The sequence below is a fragment of the Sesamum indicum genome, linkage group LG1, assembly GCF_026168435.1.
Source record: "Sesamum indicum cultivar Baizhima isolate 11 linkage group LG1, ASM2616843v1, whole genome shotgun sequence".
Classification (NCBI taxonomy): Eukaryota; Viridiplantae; Streptophyta; class Magnoliopsida; order Lamiales; family Pedaliaceae; genus Sesamum; species Sesamum indicum.
In genome coordinates, this window is record NC_142657.1 from 14,353,910 (window position 1) to 14,376,993 (window position 23,084).

A 23,084-nucleotide genomic window follows, 5' to 3' on the forward strand; every position below is an offset into this window, starting at 1 on the left:
AAATATATTTTATCATTAATTACACAGTAAATATATTATATTTATAATTAATTATTTTTATATAAAAAATATATTAAACTTATCATATAAATAATTCAAATTTTAATTGAATTGAGTCGGAATTAAAATTTGGGTGGACCAGTGAAACTTCCTGCATACCCCCTACTACAACATTCACACAGTTTAGTTCTCTCACTATTTGAATATTGCCCCCATCATATTGATATGATTACCGTAGACTTTCTCCATCTCCCACATGAATCACATGGACAGTTGTTCTCAATAATTTTCTTGTTTCAACTGAGGCCGGTTTTAAGATTACAATCTTCAGATAACCTGTACGCCATTCTTGCATCTTGCAGAGTTCAGTTGTACAAAAAAGAAGTATAACAATGCTGAAGAATGCCAGTTCTTTAAGTAGTAGTTTTTCGAGGAAGAGCAGAGAGAGACTGCTGGATCTTGGAAGCTTGGAAAGCCAATATGAAGAGACCGGTCGATGCATGTGTTTGACAAGTGCTATATGCGATAAATTCACTCAGTATTTTAAAGATTTTTCCAGGAGAGCATTGGAGATGGGCAGGAACGATCCTCGGAAGATCATGCACGCCATCAAGATGGGGTTAGCATTGTCGATAGTGTCGTTGCTCATTTTCTGGAAAGAGCCCTTTCCTGATGCAGCTCAGTATTCGATATGGGCAATTCTGACGGTGATTGTCATGTTTGAATTCAGTATAGGTAATACGATACTTGATTATCAGATTTTGTCAGGGATTCTTTGCTTTCTTTAGGGCTTTTTCCAGTGTTAAATTGTCCTTTGACATGTAAAATGCTGTTGCATCTGTTTTTATCCGGTAAAGTTCTTGCCGTACGTTATTGGTTGTTATGCAGGAGCAACCTTTATAAAAGGATTCAACCGTGGCCTGGGGACGTTTTGTGCTGGAGTACTTGCGTTTGGTTTTGGGAAATTAGCCTTGTCGGTTGGCAAAGGGGAAGAGATAGTAATTGTCACAAGCATTTTCCTCATAGGTTTGTTGTGACTGACTACAGAACTTATCTTCATCAAGATTGTTGCCCAACATCTTAGTTTGTGATTGTGACTGAGAGCTCCATTGGAACTCTGTTTTCACACCCGACTAATGTTTTCATTAATTTCTGCTTATTCTGCAGCTGCGATCGCTTCATACTTGAAACTTTATCCAGGCATGGAGCCATATGAGTATGGATACCGTGTTTTTGTGTTGACTTATTGTATCCTGATGATGGCTGGAAACAGGAATAGCGATTACACTGAGGTGGCTTTGACACGATTAATGCTTATTGCACTAGGCGCCGTTATCTGTTTTATCATAAACATATTTATTTACCCTATTTGGGCTGGTGAAGATTTGCACCGATTGGTGGTCAAGAATTTCAAGGACCTTGCAACTTCTTTAGAAGGTCGAATTCTGTCACTCGTCTCATCTAGTTTGTTGTTTATTCTACTTAACTATTTAAAATTATAGCATTGTATGAATCTGCAGGCTGCATTAAGGGGTATTTGCAGTGTGTGGAATATGAGAGGATCCCCTCGAAAATATTAACTTACCAGCCCTCTGATGATCCACTATATAGTAGCTATAGATCAGTCCTTGAATCCACAGGTCGAGAAAATACACTGGTATGTCTCTGCTCTGTGCTGGTTTATTTTCTCATTGAGAAATTAAGAAACTCACAGCACAAAAACTCCTATCTAACATATTGGTGATCGACCAGCTAGGATTCGCCCTCTGGGAGCCGCCTCACGGCCGCTATAAGATGCTACATTATCCATGGAGAAACTATGTCAAAGTAAGTGGTGCACTAAGGCATTGTGCATCCATGGTCATGGCGCTTCACGGTTCCCTCCTCTCGGAAATTCAGGTGAATTGTCCGTGCTACAAGTTTATATCTACTTCTAGTAATCGAGAGAGAAAAGGGTTATCTGTTTCGCTTGTAAACTTTGCTGGTGGTTGATATTTATACCTGAAACTACAGGCGCCACCAGAAAAGAGACATGTTTTTGCCAGTGAACTCCAGAGGGTCGGGGAAGAGGGTGCTAAAGTATTGCGCCTACTGGAGAGCAAAATTGAGAAGATGGAGAAGTTAGACAAGGATGATATACTTGAACAAGTACATGAGGCAGCCGAGCAGTTGCAGAAGAAGATAGACAAGAAGTCATATCTTCTAGTGAAATCCGAGAGTTGGGAAATAGGTAAGCGCTCTCAGGAGTTACCAGATCTTGGCCTTCCCCATGAAAATGAAAGTATAGGATTGGATTTTGGCTTCAGGTCACTGAGTGAAACAATACTAGACATGAGATCAATGCCAATAGTGACAACAAATTGGCCAACTAAAGAATTTGCAAAGCCTACTTTAAGGAGGCAAACAGCATGGCCTTCGTGTTTTTCGCTTGATGGAGAATCGATAATCAAAGAGGATGAGGCGAGAACATATGAAAGCGCAAGCTCTTTGTCTTTGGCCACTTTTGCATCCCTTCTAATTGAATTTGTCGCAAGACTTCAGAATCTTGTTGATGCCTTTGAAGAACTAAGTGAAAAGGCGAAGTTCAAAGAAGTGATCACAAGCCAATCAGCTGGAACGAAGGATGCGGGGTCATGGTTTAGGCAGCTAAGGTGCTTTGTGTTCAAGAAGTGACAATTAAGGAAATCTGCTTATAGTTGTTGAAATCATTACATTTAATGTTTTCAGTATCTCAGACCAACTCCTGATTGGAAGATGATGATACACATGAATACATATTCCATGATAGAAATTGTAAAACTCATGGCTTTGGAACTACCAATCCCTTTTCACATATGTTGGAAAATTGGCCCACGACAAATTCAGTAGGCCCCAACTCATCACCTGAAAGGCCTGACCCGATCCACTCATAATCTGATCCGGTTTTCATTTTTAGGGGACTGAAATCCTTCGCCTTCTTATTCATTTCCAATTTATTCACCCTCCTCATATTCTTCCTTCTTTCTCATTTTTTTCCGCCATCATTAATGACTTCTCCATATTTATTTATAACCTTTTGGAAGAAAAAGGAACGGAGAAACAAGGAAAAATAAAAGAAATAGGTAAATCTGCATGGTTTAATGGTGCCTTGGTAGTCGCTTGTGTGCCTTGGTGGCATGGGTTAGCTTAGGTGCCTGTCATACCTTTGGTGGATTTGAGGAACCGGTTGTTGGGTTGCCGGCCTTTGTGGTTGAGCCTGTTCCTGTTAATCTGTTGTTATATTGGTTTATATTCTGCTGTAATAATTATATTTTTTTGTGGCTGCAGGGATAAATTTCCAACAATGTAATAGCTGTACTGATACTTGAAAACACTTTAGCGTCTTGCACGGACAGATGAACGTGAACAAAGTCATGATCTCAGCTGGGCTATTTGCCACTTGATGAAGCATGCGGCTCGCAAAACTTGATCGATACATATCAAATATTCATTCTCATTGACTAGATGAGCTTGGCAATATATAGCTGAGCTAAGGCAATAATAAGTTAAATTTATGTTCATGTCTGGTCCAATTTAAAGATCAACTCTATTTGACTGGTTCAGGCACAGGGCTGTCTCATCCCTGAACGTGTATGCTTCAGCTTTCAGAGCTATATTCTGTCAAAAGGACTCTTTGCTTTCAGCATAGCTCTACATTCCCTGTAGGGGATAAATTTAACGTGTTGTTGCCCTGTGGAAGTCATCGAAGGCACCTACTAAAGGGATGAAGATCTTGTCACCCCTTTTCTGCCGCTGAAATTCTTGTACTGTGTGTTTCACAAATATGAAAAGCCAGTAGAAAAGGTATTCATGTGAGGATTCTTGTTTCTGGACATGAAAAGCCATGGCTGAACTATTCATTTTGCCTGATTTTTATATTAGATAAGCCAATGCAATCGTGAAGGCTTCTAATTCAGCTGTTACGAAAGACGAGTTAATGAATGGGACTATTCAGAATCGTGAAAGTGAAATATTAGGAAAAGGAATTACTCAGTCATGATCTAGAGTTCAGACCAATCAAATTCTTACTTCTGGTCAGGATTATTTCGCCTGACTACCACCATTTGCTAATTTTCATCCAAATTTTCCCAAAACACGGTATTGATTCTCAACTCTTTATTTTGCATGCATTGTGGCAATATCTATGATTTTTGAATTATAAAGTCTACCTTAAAATGCTTTTGTTGCGCCAACAGAGGAAACACATAAAAGAAGATTTTGAAAAGACAAAAGGATCACAGTCAAGTGGGATTCAAAAATTGTACAAATTATGGCCGGAAGTAAAGTTTTTGTACACAGCATTGCTTAAAAGTTTTCGGCATATGGTCTTTGCTTTGGACATGGATGGAAGTTTGGAGTTCAATATGTAAGGCAACATTAACCAAATCTATCGTCAGCTGTTTTACTTCGTTTTTGCCTCAACTACTTTTTCCTGAGGAATTACATTAATTAATTATAGTACAAAATCTTCTTGATGATACAGCACCACATTTGATTCTTTGGCTTACACGGATTTGTCAGTGCCCCATAGATTGACTTCTTTTATATTATTTCCATCTTTCTGTGACAAAGTCTATTTCGATGTTCTGTCCTTATCTTTTCCTATTATATTTTCCTTCTCCTCTATATATCTGGGGTTCTGAATTCAGCTGGTTATATTAAGTTCTGAGAAAACTATTCATTTGAGAACTATTTCCAAACATGAGCAAAGAAAGATTGCTTCCATTTGGTAGCGTGGAAAGGAATGAAGATGATACGATCACTTGCAGTTGTTTTAAACTGATGCACGACAGAGTTCTGCAGCTATGGTTAGATTCTTGCAATTTTTCCAAGAAAGCATTGGAGATGGGACGAAACGATCCCAGAAAAGTCATATACGCCATCAAGATGGGCTTCGCATTGGCCCTCGTGTCATTGTTCATATTTTGGAAAAAGCCCGCTGATGTCTCCCAGTTTTCTATTTGGGCCATCCTCACTGTCATTGTAATGTTCGAATTTAGTATAGGTAGTAGAAACACACTATTCTTGTAACATCTTCCTTGTTCATTTTACTTTACTGTATCTGCACAGTCTCCATTACTTTTCTTCTGCAGGAGCAACTTTTATCAAAGGATTCAATCGTGGGCTAGGGACATTTTGTGCTGGAATGCTTGCGTTTCTCTTTGCTGAGCTATCACTCTTGGCCGGAGAATGGGAAAAAGTCGTAATTGTTATAAGTTTTTTTATTACCGGTTTGTCCATAGCACCTCCAAAAACCATTTATTGTATCCTCAGCTTGCTTTCCCTGCTTGATTATACTTTCTTTTTGTTTGCAGGATCTTTTGCATCATACCTGAAACTTTATCCTACGATGGCACCTTATGAATATGGATACCGTGTTTTTGTACTCACGTTTTGTATCCTTATGGTGGCTGGGAACAGAACTAGGGAATACACAGTGGCGATTCTTAGTAGACTGGTGCTAATTGCTGTTGGTGCTTGTATCTGCTTCATCATCAACATTTGCATTTACCCGATTTGGGCTGGAGATGATCTCCACCGTCTCGTCGTGAATAACTTTAAGGAGCTTGCAGCTTCTTTAGAAGGTTTGATCCATGCAAATTCACGATAGATACATATATTTTCTCCACAAGTTTTAGCAGTTATTGACTCTTTAAAAGTTTATTAGGTTGCGTTGATGGATACCTGAAATATGTTGATTACAATAGAATCCCGACTAGATTTATGTCTCAAGCATCTGGAGATCAGCTTTGCCTTGGCTATAAAACAGTCATAGAATCTGCAAGCCGAGAGCAAAGCTTGGTACAGTTCTTGTCTTTCTGCATACTTCCATGCTTGCAAGAAATAATCCCATGCTGACTTTAGTACCCAAATATTTTGAGCAGTTAGGCTTTGCCGTATGGGAACCGCCTCATGGTCGTTACAGAACACTTGGTCATCCCTGGAGAACTTATGTGAAAGTAAGCGGTGCAGTCAGGCATTGTGCCTACACTGTCATGGCACTCCATGGATGCATTTTGTCAGAAATTCAGGTGGACACAAACATGCATGCTTCATTAAATGGAAGTTTCTACCAATTTCTATGTTCACTTGTGCGATTCTTGATTTGCCAATTCGATTCTCAAAACATGAAATCTGCAGGCACCACCAGAGAAGAGGCAGGTGTTTCGTAGCCATCTTCAAAGGGTAAGTGCAGAGGGAGCCAAAGTTCTGCGCGAACTTGGGAACAAAATAGAGAAGATGGAAAAAATTGGGACAGACGACAACATACTGAAGGAGGTGCACGAGGCAGGCGAACAATTGCAGAAGAAAATCGACCAAAGGTCGTTTCTTTTAGTCAATTCTGAGAGCTGGGAGATTGGAAACCACAGAAAGGTGCTAGAAGATCTTGGCGATCTTCCAAGTGAGAGGGAGTACGAAACGTTGCAGTTGGGCTTCAAGTCTCTGAGTGAAACAGCAATATATGTCAAGTCACCTCTGATATCGACTCCATGCTTGCCAAACAAAGATTTGCCGAAGCAAAAGCTAAGAAAGCATGTTCCATGGCCTTCCTGGATTTCGTTTGAAGGCAATGGTTTGATCAAAGAAGACGAAGTCAAAACTTATCAAAGTGCGAGCGCTCTATCTCTGGCCACGTTTGCTTCTCTTCTGATTGAATTTGTGGCGAGGCTTCAGAATGTAGTGGACTGCTTTGAAGAGTTAAGTGAAGAGGCAGAGTTCAAAGATCCCAATATCATTGTTTTAACAACGAGTGCCAGTTTTTGGACAAGATTCTTGAGGTGCTTCAGTTTGAAGAGCTAATTCTTGTAAAGAAGTTTAAATAAAAAATGTCGTACAAGGATATGTGGTTGAAACTTCATCTTGAAGATTCAGTTTATGTAGTTGTTTGGGAATGATTGCTTGAATTGGATTGACAGAGTTCATCATATATAGATCTGCTAATCTATGACATGCATGCATGACTAGGTTGTTTCAGTTGTGCAGAGCCATGTTGATGCATTTTCACATTTTTTTAATAATTGTATCGAAAAAGTTATCCAAAAAAAAAAAAAATGTACTGGAGTTATTATTATTATTATTATTATTTTATAAATAACATCAAGTTTCCTGGAATTTGATAGCAAAAAAATTAAAAATAATATTATGTTGGACGATGTTATTGTATAAAATATGATGTTAGATGGATATTATTATAGAAAAATTAAAAATATGTAATGGTTGAATTGTTGAACATATATTATTATTATTAAGGGTATATATAAAGTTTTAATTGAAATTGTATGAAATGTTAGGGAGGAGGCCGTAACTCTTTTGCGTTTGTGGTTTTGAATCTTTTGTCCAAAATTAATAGGACTTCAACTAATAAGTACTAACTCCTCAATATTTGTTTAAAAGTGCTATCTTTTCGCATTTATTAGTGAGAATTAAAAGTAGTCACAAAAAGCCAAAAAGAGGAAATCGCTCCAACCCGTTGACGACTTCAAGCAGCGTATGGGGAGATGTCGCATTACAGTGCATGAAAGAACACCGGTCCAAAAACTCTATGCATAAATCTCTCTCTCTCTCTCTCTCTCTCTCTGTGTGTGTGTGTGTGTTCTCTCTAAAAGAAAGCCTTCGAATCTGAGGGGAAGCCGGCGAAACTCATTGCCTCCGGTAGCTCTATTCTATTTCTCTCGGTAGGTTTTTAGTACACTTTAATCGTATGCTTCTATGCTGCTGTGTTCTTCCTTTGTTTGTTTTATTTCTTTCGGGTATTCAAATTCTTGGCTGTGGCCCAGATCTTAGATTGTACCACTGGATGTTTATTGTAGCTTGAGAAATTGACGAAATAAGTTTTTTTTTTTGTTTTTTTCGGATTAAACTTGTGGGTCATGCTTGGATTTTATCAGAACATAACTCCGTTTCCCATTTCTGAGCTGGAAATAAAATTGGGTATTTGTAAGATTTCTCAGAGAAGATTGCAACGGTTCTTCGGAATAATGACCTCAATTTCGCTTTTTTCTGGAATACGTGGTTACAGCTTCTTTATTATGGAATCTCGTCTTTAAGTTTTAGTCGGATAGGCTTTATTTTGTAGGAACTTTAAGGATTCGAAAATGCAATTCTTGATCTTAGTTTTCTCCAATTCCTTCGAATTAAACTATATAGCTTTATCCAGAAATCAAGTTTTTGGGCAATTTAATTCCTATGGTTTTGGATTTGTAACAGAGTAATTCTCTATTTTTAAGTAGGATTTTCGTATTTTCTTATGGTTTAGTGGATCAGATTCATTTTTCTCTGTTTTCCCTTGTCTAATACTCTTGTATGCTTTTACCCTATGACTTCAGATAAGCTGATGGCTTTTATTTTCTTGAAGTGTTTTAGTGAAGCTTGTAGCTTAAAAGTTACTTTGGTGGCACAATGTCGATGGTGGATGAGCCACTGTATCCGATAGCGGTACTAATAGATGAATTAAAGAATGATGACATTCAACTGCGTTTGAACTCTATACGTAGACTATCCACCATTGCGCGTGCACTTGGGGAAGAGAGGACTCGGAAGGAGTTGATTCCATTTTTGAGTGAGAACAATGATGACGATGATGAGGTGCTCCTTGCTATGGCTGAAGAATTGGGTGTTTTTATTCCATATGTTGGAGGAGTGGAGCATGCTCATGTCTTGCTCCCTCCTCTGGAAACACTATGTACTGTGGAAGAGACCTGTGTGAGGGACAAAGCGGTGGAGTCATTGTGCAGAATTGGATCACAGATGAGGGAGAGTGATTTGGTTGATTCGGTTATTCCTCTTGTGAAGGTCAGATATTAGATTACCCTGGGCTTCAAAGCTCTGTGACAATCTTTTCTCCCCCATAGTTCCCTTTCATGTGTGCCCACATAAATTGTGTATGTTGTTTAAGTACAAGATTCCAAAGGACACTTAAATACTAGACAATTCATTGGGAAGCTTTTAGAATCAGATCTTAATGTAGATATATGTTAATAATTGCTTTTACATATGACTTGGGAGAGAACTTGCAGTGCCTTTGATGCTACTTCAAGCAGTGTTATCTTCATTGTTGGAGGTGACTGATGCATAGTTGGAAGGTTCTGGATTCTGGAGCTTTGTATATATATATGATGCATGATCTTTTCTCTTTCCCACTATCCCCTTTCTTGAGCCAATATGTGGCTAGTGGTGAAATTGGAATCATTGAAATAGCATCATAGATTTCCTGGGGTTATCACCGTAAATAAATACTTCAAGCAGTTCATTTAGAGGACTTCTATTATCTGGTTTTCAGTAACATTCTTGCTAGTAATTGTATTTAGCATTTGAAGGTCTAGTTGTTTTTTTCTTAATTAAGTATACATATGATTGCTCTTTCACTATCACAGCCTTGGCCATTTCTAAATCTCATTTTTAGTTATTTATGTGTGATTTTTATTGGACTTGATCAATTCTAAATTACAGAGGTTGGCAGCTGGTGAGTGGTTTACGGCTCGTGTCTCAGCTTGTGGATTATTTCATATTGCTTACCCGAGTGCCCCAGATCTGTTAAAGACAGAATTAAGGTCAATATACAGCCAATTGTGTCAAGATGATATGCCAATGGTAAGAAGGGCTGCTGCGACAAATTTGGGGAAATTTGCTGCCACTGTGGAAGCTGCTAATCTCAAGACTGATATCATGTCTATGTTTGAGGATCTTACCCAGGATGGTATATCAAATTTTGGGTCTTTGTACTGGTTGATAGATATCAGAAGTTAACATGGTTCAGTTAATCTTTTTTAATTTTCTAAAATTTGTTGCAAGATGAGCTGCGAGATTTAGTTACTTGGACAGTTCTGTGAAATCTTATTATAGCTCCACAGTGTTAAATGATTTTTTCCAGATTAAGCATCTTAAACAGTGGTTATCTTCTGCTCCCTGAGGGAGGACGAAATGGCCTGTATATCAGTTGATGGAATATGTTGAATATGTTTTAGTAACAGGATGGAAGTTACTTGGTTAGTTAACTTTCTAAATGCCATTGGTGGACTAAAACTTTTTAAATGCTTCCTTTTCAGATCAAGATTCTGTTCGCTTACTAGCAGTTGAGGGCTGTGCTGCTCTTGGCAAGTTGTTGGAGCCTCAAGATTGTGTTGCCCATATTCTCCCTGTAATTGTCAACTTCTCACAGGTACACTTCACACTACGTTGTGCATTCTAATTATCATTGTAGTTGTTACTTTTTAATCTATCATTGTTGCTGTACCTGAGTTTTTTCTTGTTATTTATTTGGAGAGTTATTCTTGATGATGTTTATGATTTACTTTGACCTGTGTGTTTGGAACAGTTTGTAATCATCTTTCCTTGTATCCGTATGCTTTACTCTATGGAGCTTATTGATTGTGGGTGAACAGTTAATGTCTACCAGATCTTTGTTATTTCTGAGTGCAAAATATTGCCATATATAAAGATGTGTGATGAACTGGAAACAGTTATTTCTTCTTCGCAAATTGATGTTGCTGCTTCTTGCTTTGGTTATTTCTTTCTTTTTCTCCTTGTTAATTTGACTTTATAATTGTATCAGGATAAATCTTGGCGTGTTCGCTACATGGTTGCCAATCAGTTGTATGAGCTTTGTGAGGCTGTGGGACCTGAACCTACTAGGTAGCTGTTTATATGCTTCTAGAATTTGGTGTTACTGCATCTTATATATGTTATCTTACACACGCCTATAAATATCTGGTAATGGCAAAACTATTAGGAAATACTCAGCATGTTTTTCATTTCTTTGTCTTGGTAATAATCCTGAAAACAGTAGCATTTTTGTGGACTGTAGATATGATGCTGTCTGGATGTGTGGACATAAGGAAATGCCAGATAATGAACTTGATTGGATATAGTCAATTGTTCATATCTACTTGCGTATGCCTAGGGTGCAATTAATGTATGATATGCTGCTGTTACCTGTCTTCCTACTAGTGTAGTTAACTTTTGACATATGCAATATATGATATGTTGTCACTATATGTTTCAAGGACGGATTTGGTTCCTGCTTATGTGCGCCTACTCCGAGATAATGAAGCAGAAGTGCGAATTGCAGCTGCTGGAAAAGTTACAAAATTTTGTCGGATCCTCAATCCGGAACTTGCTATTCAGCATATTCTTCCCTGTGTAAAGGTATCCTGGATGGAGCGAAATCTAGTTGGATTTGTCTGTTAGTGAATGAATATATTGCCCTTATTATTTTTCATAGTTATCTTATACTGAGAGGTGATTGCTTGCAGGAATTATCATCTGATTCTTCACAGCATGTAAGGTCAGCTTTGGCATCTGTCATTATGGGAATGGCTCCTGTGTTAGGAAAGGTAAACAAAATTTGCAACTTTAAGTTGGACAAGCTACTTTTGTGATGCTAAAGATTTCTTTCATGTGTGCAAAAGTGTGGATGGGAGAATGTTTGTTCTGCTTCTCTACATCATATGTGAAGTATTATTCACTTCAGTCAACACTATGCTAATGTTTTAATAATATCAAAACTCTTTGTATGTATTGATGAGACTTAATAAGTCTCCTCTTGCTTCATACTTGATAAAGTAGGCTGCTTATAACTCCATAAAATACTGCCAGAAGCATTATTATCTTGTGTGGTAAAAGTATCTGCTTGTGCTATATAGCCTATTGTTGGAATTACATGTTTTTTTGCCAATCACTTTCATCTCAACTTTGTGAAAACTACTATAGCTATTGTATCTTGATCTATCTTTCAACAGTTAGTTTACTTGTTATACATATGATTCTTGACAGTCTTCCACTAAGCTGCCATTGGTCACAGTTGTAAAGCTTTGTATCTAGATTGGTCAAGTATTGTATTTCTGTTTTCTGCTTTCCTTGTCATGATCGTGCATCTCAATTGTCTTTTCCAGGATATAGAGAAATTTATCTTCCATATATCATTTACTTGACCAAAATTACAGTTGTCGCCTAATCTATTCTTAGATAAAGGCTGGATGTGGACCTGGGGTAGTGGTTACTAATTCGATTGTGATGTGGTTCCTTGAACTGCTAAGCGAACGAATAGCTGTGTGTGTGCTGAAAACTGTCGTCTAAGTTATCTGAAAATTTGTTAGACATGCAGATGAAGTGACCTTCAATTCATCGTATAATCATCAATTGGTATTTGTGTGGTATACTAGTTCAATTGATGTGTGGTTCTTTTTCAATTTGGGATTCTGATCTACCTGAATGGATTTCTTTTACATTGTTGTTACCTCGATTTTCTCTTTAGATAATAAGTTTATAAAGTTCTGCTTACTTTCATGCATGGTTGTGCTTGAGTTTTAACATGGGATTTTCCTGTTGATGCAGGATGCAACAATTGAACAACTTCTTCCTATATTTCTCTCCCTTTTGAAAGATGAGTTTCCTGATGTTCGCCTCAATATTATTAGCAAGCTAGATCAAGTCAATCAGGTCCCTGATGCCCCATTCAATTTCTCCACTCAATCACTATGTCTACCAGTATCACTTTGTTCACCTCCCACTGATTTAGTATTCTTCTTCTGCATGCCGATGCAGGTTATTGGAATTGATTTACTCTCACAGTCTCTATTACCAGCTATTGTTGAGCTTGCAGAGGATAGGCATTGGAGGGTTCGGCTTGCCATCATAGAATATATACCTTTATTGGCTAGTCAGTTGGGTGTCGGATTTTTTGATGATAAGCTGGGTGCTCTTTGCATGCAGTGGCTGCAGGACAAGGTTGGTGCTTCTCTTTAATTTTATTTTTTGGAGCATGAATCATCTTCCCGTCTACAGTTCTTTTTCTCATTTTTGCTGCTATTAATTGGAGAAAGTGTAAAAGGCAATGATGTAGTGAAGGCTGTCAGTTTTGAACTTTCAGGATCTAACTTGATATCTTTAGTGGGACATTCAAGAAAAATCTGTTCTCGGTTTCTCTCTCAACCATCAGCCAATTGATTTTGTAATTCTCTTGCCAATAAAGTTCTATTGTGAATGAAGATATCCAAAGAAAATATATTCTTTCTTTTCCATCTTTACGCCTTGTTATTGCTGATGCGCTACAACTGGGAAAAACATTGTGAACTTTTGGGATTTGTGCAGGTTTACTCTATCCGGGATGCTGCAGCTAATAATTTGAAGCGTCTGGCTGAGGAGTTCGGTCCAGAGTGGGCAATGCAGCATATAGTTCCCCAGGTTTGTGGATGACTGACTGAAGTGCTCCCTTTTATGGTTGTGCTTATATTGGCAAATGACTTCCTGTTATATAAATCTTCTGCTCTCAAAATTGATAAATCTTCTTGGAGTTAAAAAGGTGTTTCCAATAGTAGATTGAGTTTTTTCGTTAAGCATATGCTGGAACGCCTTCCATAGAATATGACAGAGTGCAAATCCATCTGTTAGATGGACGCTTTGGCTCTCATTCTCCTCAAACCTATGGACTAGTAATATTCTCTTGTTAACAAGTCTGAATGTTCAAGCGTTGCATCATTTTCCATGCAGGTTTTGGATATGGTAACCAATCCGCATTATTTGTATCGGATGACCGTTCTTCAGGCAATTTCATTACTTGCTCCTGTCATGGGTTCTGAGATTACATGTTCTAAGTTGTTGCCTGTGATCGTTACTGCATCAAAGGATAGGTAGTTTTCCCTTCCACATTCATCTGTTGGCTGCATTTACTCAACGGTATTTTCGCTGCTAAATAGCGGAATTAAATTGTTTTGCAGGGTACCCAACATCAAGTTTAACGTGGCTAAGGTGTTGCAGTCCATGATCCCCATTGTTGATCAATCCGTGAGTAAACATTACTTGTTCTTTGCACATATAATCTACTATGATGTCTTATTTCTGTTCTGTTTACAGTCTATATCTAGCTCTTGGAAACATCTTGTTGCTCTGTAGGTGGTGGAGAAAACAATACGCCCCAGTTTGGTGGAGCTTTCTGAGGACCCTGATGTAGATGTCCGTTTCTTTGCGAACCAAGCACTTCAGTCGATCGACAATGTGATGATGTCGAGCTAGACAAGTTGATGCTGTTTAATTCCCATGGCCGCTGCTGCTATTCATATGTCCTTTTCATTATAGTGGTCCTGGATAGTAGTCCTTGATTTGTTTGAAGGATCTAAATCTTACATTTCACGCCACTATTTGTATCTTCACTTTTATCCGTCCCTTTTTTGCGTCCCTTTGGCTTGCTGGCTGTTACTAGTGTTTAAAGGGTAGTATACTGACATATGTATGGCTAAAATCTAACGCTGTCAAAGTTTGAAATGATAATTTTAGGGTGTCTATTCGGTTCTTGAAATTGTTTATTTTGCTTGAGAATGTGAATAGCTTCTGTTCTTGAACTAAAGGAATGTGGAGGCTAGCAAATCTCTCTTAAGGGCCAAAACATAAACAATGAAATCCCTCCTCCACTCCACATTCATAATTCGTAGTTTGTTTGTGTCTCCTCTAAACGTGACAAAACCATCTGACATCAATTGCTTATCCGACCTCTAAATTCAACATCTCATTATGCCAATTTAAGGCCATCATCATCATCATCTATTTGTTGACCAATTTAATTGAAATATTTGTCGTATGTTGATGCCTTTTCTCAAATACTTTAATATCAAACTACCTAAATCTTCTTCCGAATCAAACATTTCAAACTTTAGCTTTAGGTTTCCATATTGTATGCTATCAAGCGTACGACAAATAATAAAAGTTTACACACTTTTTTCCACCAGTTATCATCCTTGTCTCCCGTTTGCAATATTTGAGCACATATAGACAAAGAGCTAGTGTTCAAACAGTATTTAATTAAATTGGCACCACCCCTTCTCCCAATTCATGGCTTCAATTTCAATACCTAATAATATATATATATATATATATATTGTGTATATATCATCTTAATTTCCATTTTGTATATTTAACCTACTAATTACAACAAAACAAATTTAGAAAATCACAAAATGAAATCCTTTAACGCAAACATATACGAGAATCCCCCTCGACCGACCCTCAGTTATATCTACTAACAAAGTTGTTGATATGACAAATCAACTCATGAAGCCGCGTTTGGGACAGAGGAGACTTGTTCAGAATCTGAAATGCATGCCCAACACCTTTACACACCACTTGCTCTACTTTCCTACCTTCCCTTCCCAAAACACCACAAAACTCCATATTCCTATCTTTCAATATATCCATCTCCGCTACACACACCATAATCGGCACTTCCGTTGCCCCTTTGACCACAGGATTGCACCATGGATGGTCCCGGTTGGCCCCTGCAGGCAACGCCAGCCGCCAATATGTGTCCGATGCTGCCAGCGTGAGGGCGGAGCCTGGCGGCTGCACCATGCACTTCTCCGAATGAGTCCTTGACTCCCCTCCAAAAAAGGGTTGTATTAGGATGAGTCCCTTGATGATGTCCATTAATGGCCTTACTCTTAAGGCCACATTATAGGCTATATTAGCACCGGCACTATCGCCGGCTAAAAAGATCCTCGAAAAGTCGCATTTATTGATCCACCATTTGTGATCATGATTACCAGCAGCAAATGCTTGCTGCTTCAGCCAAACTAGAGTCTTGACACCGTCGTCGTAGGCTGCCGGAAGAGGGTTTTCCGGCGCCAGCCTGTAACTCACCGACACGATCAAACACTTGATTTTTGAGGCTAAGTTTGCTAGGAAATCATGGTAGCAACTCCAAGAAGGGGAGCCAACACAAAATCCACCTCCATGGAAGTAGACAAGCAAAGGGAGCTTCTTGTTGCCTAGGGAGGCATTTGGGACATAGAAACGTGCCCAAATGTTGGTGTATTTGTCTATGATCATGTCTCTGCACGTGACCTGAAGCTCGGGGGCCAATGAACACGTGACATATGGCACGATCTGGGGTCGTTCCACGTGGCCATCTATGTAGACCCTAATAAGGCCATCAATTTCCTCAACTACATGAACTGATCGTCGCTGCTGCAGCTGCTGCTGCTGGGATTGATCTTGGCCGTTGATTTGAAGGCTGAGAGTTGAATCCAGTGTGGTAGCACCCATGATTCTCTTGATCAGAACGGAAATGGAGATATGAAGAAAAAGAGTTGCAAAGTTGAGATTGTTTCTTGAGACAAAATTGAGGGTGATTGATGGTATTTATATAGGAAGTGAAACCGGGAAAAGGTAAGATTGGAAGTGGGCAACTAGGGCAAGGGATACTGACACGCGTCTTCATTTGGAGTCTATTAAATTATTATCTAATTATTGTGAAAAATGGTCTTCGTTTCAGCCCATGAAATTAATTTCATGACGGTAAGATTGTAAATTTGATTAGCATCATACATTGATTATTGATGTTTTGATTACTCCAATTAGTTATAATAGGGTAAATACAATCATCTCTCTTGAAATTTGACATAATTATAAATACTTTTTATTGTTTAAAAAATTACCAATACCTCCTACTTTGAACGATTGTCTAATAATTAACCCGTTCCGTTAGTCTCCATTAGGTATTCATCTATTTTTTATGATGAACTGACCAAAATGCCGTTGTGGACTAAGGATTATATTTTTATTTATTTTTTAATTTTTTTTATTGACTAAGTGAATAATTTTTTTATAATTTTTCAAACTTTTCATCCACTTCTTCAAATTTTTTAATTTTTTCTAAAAGAAAATTACAATAAGGACATAGTGACAATTTCATACCTCAATTCAAGAATTACATAAATATCAAGGGGTATTTGTAATTTTTCAAACAATAAGAGGATATTCATAATTATGCCAAATTTAAAAAAAGATCATTGTAATTTACCCTTAATAATATTTAAAAGTTAGCAGTATAACTAGGCGCGGTGCGTGTATGAAATTAATTTATTTTAAAGAATGGCTATTATTTTCAAGAATCAACTTAAAAATACTTATAACTCAAGATATGTATAAATAATTAACAATTACTCAACAATAATTTTCTTATAAGACTTAAATCTAAGACCCCACAATTACAAAATTTTGTGAAAAACATTAGAAATAAAAACAAACAAAAAGAAAAGTGGAAGGGCGAATAGAAAAATTAGAATTGATGGGAAGGAGAAAATTAAGTGGGTTACATAAGGTCAAATGTGGCGTGCGATCCTCATCAAATTTCACGACATTTTACAATAATTGGATGGACGTACATGTAACATTGTGGGCGCAACCCAAAAAAGTTAATTAATATGGCACATATGACAATAATTGTAGCTGTGCAATGACATTAATTATTGTAAGCCAGAAGGTAGCTACATTATTAAACAAACAAGCTAGTGATAGATATCTTGAGAGTATTTGCGACCACTTTAAAAAGATGTTTTTTAACTTGTAACTCTTTAAAAGTATTTTTGAAGTGTTTGAAATGTCAGCTTTTACTTTTGAAATAATTAAGAAAAAAATATTTTCGGAAAGCTGTTTTGGCTTTTTTGTAAATAAATTTAATTTTATTTTTGACTACTTTATCCTTATTATAATAATCTAATTCAACTTTACCGTTTTTAATTTATTTTTAAAATTGTATATTTAGAGTTGATACCGGAGTTTTCAAATAATTTTAATTTTAACAATAATTAAATCTACCCTTTCATATATTTAATATATCATCTAATTATATTATTTCACTCACATATTATTATTTGATTAATTAATAAAATAATTATTTTTTGCAATCATATAAATTTAGTTATCGTGATGAATGAACAATTATATTATTTAGTGGGAGCATTATTAAATTAAATATATATATTTTTAATATTTTTAAAAACATAAATATGAAATACTAATTGAAATATTTTTTTACAAACATGTCCGTCGGATCTCAAAGTCAAAAAACAGACAACCTAATTTCAGATTGTCCCCCACAACATCTCCTGTCACCAACAAATTTGTTCAATGTTCCCTCTACTGGAAAATGCTACTGTCCTATTTCTTATGATTATAATTAAGGACTGAATCATATGATTATATGTTAATCATAATTTTATTTAATAGTATCTACATTCTAACTTACGCATTTTTGTTTGGACATTACTAAATAAATAACCCATTATTAATTAAACAATAGAACACGTTGACGAATATACAGTACATATTAAATTAGGTAATGAAATCATTTGTCAAGAATTTTGGCTGTAATCAAAATTTAGAATATACTTATCGTATAAATGCATGAACTTGGGTTATGAATTAGTTATTAATTAAGACAAAGGTATTTTTTGATAAGTAAAATGCAAAAGTTTTCTTTGTATAATTATTATATATATATATATAGAGAGAGAGAGAGAGAGAATAAAATCTTGCAAGTACAGGCAAAATAGGTAGGCACCAAAATGTCTTTATTCTTTTCATTCTTTTTGACCATGTAAGATGAGAACACGAGGAATCCAAATGTCAGCTCATCTCTTACCCACATACATACATACATACGTACATACATCCGATTCTTGAAAACCTACATACGTCTTTCCAACCCTTATACTGTCCTTTGGATATTCTATGTATTTTTCCCAAACAATTTAGGTCAACCAAATGATATTATTATTGCTCGGCTCTTTAGGTTCCCACACACCTTTGGTTGTAAGAAATCTTTTTCTATCCGAATCAGGTTTGATCGATTTAAATTAATCATACGTAATAAGTGTGGTACACTTGTAATTTGATCTATCAATTTTGTAAATTATACACTAATCATATAATAAGTATCTTAGTGATGGTTCAAAAAATAAGATCAACTTAAGACAATTAAAAAGTTTATAGATATACATATCAATTTATAGAGATGGTCCTTTTTCTCCATTGGATTTTTGAAAAAAGAAGGGAATATGTGGTTTTTCTCTTGAAAAGGCAGAAACGACAACAAGTGTCAATTTCACACGTTAAAAGTGTATCTGAAAATCGGATCTAAGAGTTAGCAAACACCAACTTCAAGTTAAAGATTATGATCAAATTAGAAGTTGCAAACTAAATATTACATGAGCAGATCATATGTGCATATATTATAACTATGTGTGTGTATGGAATATTGAGCAAGAAAGAATCATCATCATATATTATCCAACAATATTTGATGCTATCCACAAATTAAAAAGGCAAAGTCGGCCCGGAATTTCCCAGACCTTAAAATTTTCGATTGTTTTTCTAAAAAAAGATTTATTTCAGTAAATCAATAATTGACCTTAAATAAAATTGTTAACGTAGATTCAACTACATCTTAAAATTAATATGATTGGCTCTAATTAATTCAATAAAATTATAACAATTAGAAAATAATAATTTGTATATATGTGAGTAGTTTGAAAATTATTGAATGTCAAGTTGCAGGTGAATCATGTACCACACCAACACGCCCTGCATGCTATTCTTTCTTACAAAGGAAGAATAGGAAGCAAAGTAAAGCAGAAAAAGATATTTCATTCCAGGCGCATATAATGTCAAATCCATGTAATTTTCGGTTTATCTCATCGTCAATCAATTAATTATATGTGAATTTATTAGGAGAATTAATATAAGATAAATATCAAAAGGAAAAAAATCCTGAATAATAATTGTAGTAGAAAAAGCATATAATATTATATATATATATATATATATCTAGCTCTTCATTCCCTCTTGAACCGGTGGAGCCATCCAACCCGTTCCTTTCTGCCTTTCCAAATTCCCATGCCATCCTGCACACATTCATATATATATTTTTCCATTTCAACCTTTTCTTTTCTTTCTTTTTCTAAAGAAAAAACAAAATTATATGATCTTGTGAAAAAGTTTCGTGATCTCAGTGAAAGAAGATAGAGGAATATCTCATGCCAAATCCCAAGAATAAAAAATATTCACTTATTCTTGAAAAGTAAAGACTACTCAGAACAATTATCATTAATCATCGTCTTTTCCAAAATTGAACATATATATGCATCCACGGGGAATAATTATTCTTACAAATCAATTCACACAAAGTCCCACCAATCAATTAAGTAAAGTTGTCCATCGATTTCTAGTAAGATATTACTTAATTTGAAAATATTAAAATAGGAGGATAAAAATTAATGTACAAGCGAGCAAATAAAGATTGTACGTACCTATAGACAAGTCGAATCCCTGGTTCTGGAGCTGTCTATACTCCTGGCATAATGCACACGTCTCACAACAGCAATGCACGCAGCAATCAGTGCATGGCCTTTCCTCCAGGAAATACTGTCCCCGTAATTTTGATCGATAGAAGCAGGAGTACAGGCAGGAGCAACCACTCACGCACAGTATCATTGAGTACAACGCTCCACTAATTCCACAGGCTGAACATATATATGTACATAAACAATTATTAAACACCACGAATTATTAAAAGCGCATAACTACTAATCTGTGGGACGAGAAATGCAATTTTTACTGGAAATATATAAGTAGAGTATGGTCTAATCTTCGTATTCCTGTTTGGGTTACGTACAGGTTGATCCTCTGTCGACGATTTCTGCAATGCGACCAAATGTTATGCATGGACACCAACAGGTCAGGCAACCTGGGAATTAGAACAATTAATTAATGTTACAAATTAAAGGTTATTAGTGGGGTTTATTTATTTTATAATGAAACTAGCTATTGTAATAACACATGTATAGGTTTATGTGTGTGTAGAAAGTAGGGCTCACAAACGCTGATGTTGTCGCAACAGTCACACAGGCCGGTTGACCAGGGGACAGGAGAATGAGGGCCCAGTTTAGGGGCGTGTAGAGCCGGCGGAAAGGACTGCAGATTCACTGGAATACTGGCGGCTGGTGCTGCCATTGTTGGTGGCTCCGGTGGGGCTGATGGTAGCGAATTAGACGCTTTCATTTTCAAAACGGAGTGTATTTGCGGTGTATATATGTCTCGTAATGAATGGGAAAGGAGGGAATTCATGAGTTTTGTATTTGAGAAGGGAACGGTGCATGGGATGTAGCAGTTGGAGGTTGGTCGGGTAACTGTTTCTTTCTTTTTTATTTTTATAAATTTATGTTATTTTTATTGTTTGCCCTATCTTAATTGATTCACCGTTTCTTGTTCTCTTAAATTTGGAGGGTTTTGTCTAATATTAGGTTTCAAATTTCATGTACAGAAGCAAATCATTACATGTTAACTTGTAAGAGTTGCTAATTAATAAAGTAGATGATCATCAGAAACACTTACAGTTTTGTGATCAAATTAAGTTGGAATATATACGTCGTTTGGCTAGAACGTGTGTGTTTCGATCTTAATAACTACATCAGTTTGATGTTTATTTTAATTCTATTTTTCATGAGTTTAATTATTACATTATCAGTCACATATATTTGAAACTTTTTATTTTTTTTTTCTTTAAATCACTATTAACTATATAAAAAAAAATCAATCACAGTTAACTATTGTGTTGACATGAAAGATGGAACTCTTCCTTAATTACGCAGACCATTATTAACATACCTGTACAAATCTTGTTTTACCCTTCAAATTTGCTGTGGATTTAAGACACACACACAAACATGTGTATGTGCGTGCATGCGTTGCAGGATCAAGAACTGAAGAGAAAGGAAATTCCGGGCAGTTTTCTTATTTGTTGGCAGCGGAGCGTTCAAACTTGTGAGCAATTAGGGGTATGAACACCCCAGTCCCAGTTCCACTGGAGCTGGAAGACGGGTAGTATGAGAATACAGGTCGTCCACCACTGCTCCTACCACACACCGACCAGTCGTAGTACTTTCTTCCATCCAGCACCATTAATCTAGTACTACTACTCTTCTCAGTTATTACCCTGCAGGAATTCTTGGTAACTGATGCCGATGATGCAAGTTTGCAAGATGGCTTCACTTCCTCAGGATTCTCGACGATCAATTCAGCAATCCGCCTTTCCAATTCTTTGTAAAACCCATCATCCTCCTCGTACTTGTCTCTATTCTTGTTTGCCTTCATTTCCATTTCCATCTTTTGTTGAACGAAGTAGAAATGCAGGAAACCAACGTGATCCTTATATGTAGTTGAGAGGTCTGTTGAGCAAATTTTAGGTCCATTTGGAGATCATGAACAGATGGGAAGAATTTTCATGAAATTATACATTGAATCTGATAACATTATTGCAAACACTGGATTTAGTCCTTTGGACTCCATGGTTGGGTACATGAAATGCACAAGTAATTTATTTTTCAAATTGTTGCCAAAGAAAATAAAGGTAATATATTATAAGTGTACTTAATGAGGCCAGACCTGAACAAATTATTAGATAAATGTAATACTTATTGTATAATTAACGCATAATTAAATAAAAGTAATCAACATGATAAGTGTATTATTGGCATGTGATTAATTTGATTGTATTAAATTTAATTTTGATAAGAATTTTTCCAATATTAGTACTTAATTGGACGCAAATTAAGCCCATGATAGCTGTCAAATGACTGTTAAAATATGCATATATATGCTCCAAATGTCACTTAACGCTTAATGATATGCCGAATACATTGATTAGTCAACTAAAGTTTGACATGACTATATGATCATGAAGGGAAATAGAAGCTTAAAGTATGTACCTAAAAGTATGTAGGAACAGTTGACACGTGGATTCAAACAAATCTTTTAACACCAATAAATTAGATCAGAAAAATTCTAAGTTGGAGAGATATGACAAGTATAATATATTTATCGTGTAATTAATATACAATTTTAAAAAAATAATCAATCATATGACAAGTATATCATACAAGCTATATAATTAATTTAATATAGCTAATCCTGATTTGAATAAAAAAAATTTCTCATTAAATCATATTGCTTACTGAATAGTATTAGATTCCCCTTTCATCGAATGTATTTTTTAAGTTTACTTGGTTCAAATTTTTCGACATGAATCTTCCTGCTACTTTTAGAATTGAATTACAGATTTTTTTTTTGGTTGAAATCAAATTTATTCAGGCCTAATCTGTGGTATAGTCGTCGTTACTTTGAATTTTATTAAAGCCAATTAAGAATATAGATTTATTTATTTCTAGAATTTTGGAGTTATTTTAATATCTAAACGATTCAACACGTTTTTACACCCAAAGTGGACTTATAAACTCCAA

General features: G+C 36.2%; 5 protein-coding genes across 7 annotated transcripts; 3 read left to right on the top strand and 2 right to left on the bottom strand.

Annotated features, from left to right (window-relative positions):
* The first annotated feature begins 142 nt into the window (after positions 1 to 142).
* LOC105161200 (aluminum-activated malate transporter 4) lies at positions 143 to 3,834 on the top strand. The gene is made up of 6 exons (XM_088878165.1): positions 143 to 735; positions 889 to 1,026; positions 1,168 to 1,437; positions 1,521 to 1,657; positions 1,753 to 1,899; positions 2,014 to 3,834. The coding sequence occupies exons 1-6, from the start codon at positions 393 to 395 to the stop codon at positions 2,671 to 2,673; spliced, it is 1,695 nt and encodes a 564-aa protein (XP_088734291.1). The 5' UTR covers positions 143 to 392; the 3' UTR covers positions 2,674 to 3,834.
* A 196-nt stretch (positions 3,835 to 4,030) lies between these two features.
* Positions 4,031 to 7,001, top strand: LOC105162149 (aluminum-activated malate transporter 4). 2 transcript variants are annotated; one of them, XM_011080118.3, is made up of 6 exons: positions 4,031 to 5,023; positions 5,112 to 5,249; positions 5,334 to 5,603; positions 5,687 to 5,820; positions 5,904 to 6,050; positions 6,160 to 7,001. In XM_011080118.3, exons 1-6 carry the CDS (start codon positions 4,720 to 4,722, stop codon positions 6,817 to 6,819), a joined length of 1,653 nt encoding a protein of 550 aa, XP_011078420.1. In that variant the 5' UTR covers positions 4,031 to 4,719; the 3' UTR covers positions 6,820 to 7,001. The 2 variants fall into 2 exon arrangements, with proteins under 2 accessions (XP_011078420.1, XP_020552259.1); XM_020696600.2 differs by having other exon boundaries at positions 5,112 to 5,603.
* A 531-nt stretch (positions 7,002 to 7,532) lies between these two features.
* On the top strand, positions 7,533 to 14,311 carry PP2AA2 (protein phosphatase 2A subunit A2). Of its 2 annotated transcripts, none has more exons than XM_011078831.3 (13): positions 7,533 to 7,694; positions 8,375 to 8,811; positions 9,469 to 9,715; positions 10,065 to 10,177; positions 10,571 to 10,650; positions 11,022 to 11,163; positions 11,271 to 11,351; positions 12,352 to 12,456; positions 12,562 to 12,744; positions 13,108 to 13,200; positions 13,507 to 13,646; positions 13,734 to 13,800; positions 13,909 to 14,311. In XM_011078831.3, exons 2-13 carry the CDS (start codon positions 8,419 to 8,421, stop codon positions 14,026 to 14,028), a joined length of 1,764 nt encoding a protein of 587 aa, XP_011077133.1. In that variant the 5' UTR covers positions 7,533 to 7,694; positions 8,375 to 8,418; the 3' UTR covers positions 14,029 to 14,311. The 2 variants fall into 2 exon arrangements, with proteins under 2 accessions (XP_011077133.1, XP_020549747.1); XM_020694088.2 differs by having other exon boundaries at positions 13,870 to 14,000.
* Positions 14,312 to 14,898: 587 nt separating this feature from the next.
* Positions 14,899 to 16,304, bottom strand: LOC105161219 (putative carboxylesterase 6). Its single transcript, XM_011078839.3, has one exon. It carries the CDS (start codon positions 16,048 to 16,050, stop codon positions 15,016 to 15,018), a length of 1,035 nt encoding a protein of 344 aa, XP_011077141.1. The 5' UTR covers positions 16,051 to 16,304; the 3' UTR covers positions 14,899 to 15,015.
* A 3,219-nt stretch (positions 16,305 to 19,523) lies between these two features.
* On the bottom strand, positions 19,524 to 21,362 carry LOC105162158 (protein PLANT CADMIUM RESISTANCE 2-like). The gene is made up of 4 exons (XM_011080130.3): positions 20,664 to 21,362; positions 20,462 to 20,533; positions 20,097 to 20,309; positions 19,524 to 19,691 (listed from the first exon to the last, which is right to left on the bottom strand). Exons 1-4 carry the CDS (start codon positions 20,911 to 20,913, stop codon positions 19,615 to 19,617), a joined length of 612 nt encoding a protein of 203 aa, XP_011078432.2. The 5' UTR covers positions 20,914 to 21,362; the 3' UTR covers positions 19,524 to 19,614.
* Between the last annotated feature and the right edge of the window lie 1,722 nt (positions 21,363 to 23,084).

Excerpts from the sequence above, each read along its gene's own strand:
- LOC105161200 (XM_088878165.1), top strand. The coding sequence starts at position 393 with ATGCTGAAGAATGCCAGTTCTTTAAGTAGTAGTTTTTCGAGGAAGAGC. Across the intron at positions 736-888 it reads CATGTTTGAATTCAGTATAG|GAGCAACCTTTATAAAAGGA; the intron begins GTAATACGATAC and ends GTTGTTATGCAG. Across the intron at positions 1,658-1,752 it reads CAGGTCGAGAAAATACACTG|CTAGGATTCGCCCTCTGGGA; the intron begins GTATGTCTCTGC and ends GTGATCGACCAG.
- LOC105162149 (XM_020696600.2), top strand. The coding sequence starts at position 4,720 with ATGAGCAAAGAAAGATTGCTTCCATTTGGTAGCGTGGAAAGGAATGAA. Across the intron at positions 5,604-5,686 it reads GCTTGCAGCTTCTTTAGAAG|GTTGCGTTGATGGATACCTG; the intron begins GTTTGATCCATG and ends AAAGTTTATTAG. Across the intron at positions 5,821-5,903 it reads CAAGCCGAGAGCAAAGCTTG|TTAGGCTTTGCCGTATGGGA; the intron begins GTACAGTTCTTG and ends TATTTTGAGCAG.
- PP2AA2 (XM_011078831.3), top strand. The coding sequence starts at position 8,419 with ATGTCGATGGTGGATGAGCCACTGTATCCGATAGCGGTACTAATAGAT. Across the intron at positions 10,651-11,021 it reads GTGGGACCTGAACCTACTAG|GACGGATTTGGTTCCTGCTT; the intron begins GTAGCTGTTTAT and ends ATATGTTTCAAG. Across the intron at positions 11,352-12,351 it reads TGGCTCCTGTGTTAGGAAAG|GATGCAACAATTGAACAACT; the intron begins GTAAACAAAATT and ends CTGTTGATGCAG.
- LOC105161219 (XM_011078839.3), bottom strand. The coding sequence starts at position 16,050 with ATGGGTGCTACCACACTGGATTCAACTCTCAGCCTTCAAATCAACGGC.
- LOC105162158 (XM_011080130.3), bottom strand. The coding sequence starts at position 20,913 with ATGAATTCCCTCCTTTCCCATTCATTACGAGACATATATACACCGCAA. Across the intron at positions 20,534-20,663 it reads TTGCGACAACATCAGCGTTT|GTTGCCTGACCTGTTGGTGT; the intron begins GTGAGCCCTACT and ends TCTAATTCCCAG. Across the intron at positions 20,310-20,461 it reads CGTCGACAGAGGATCAACCT|CCTGTGGAATTAGTGGAGCG; the intron begins GTACGTAACCCA and ends ATATATGTTCAG.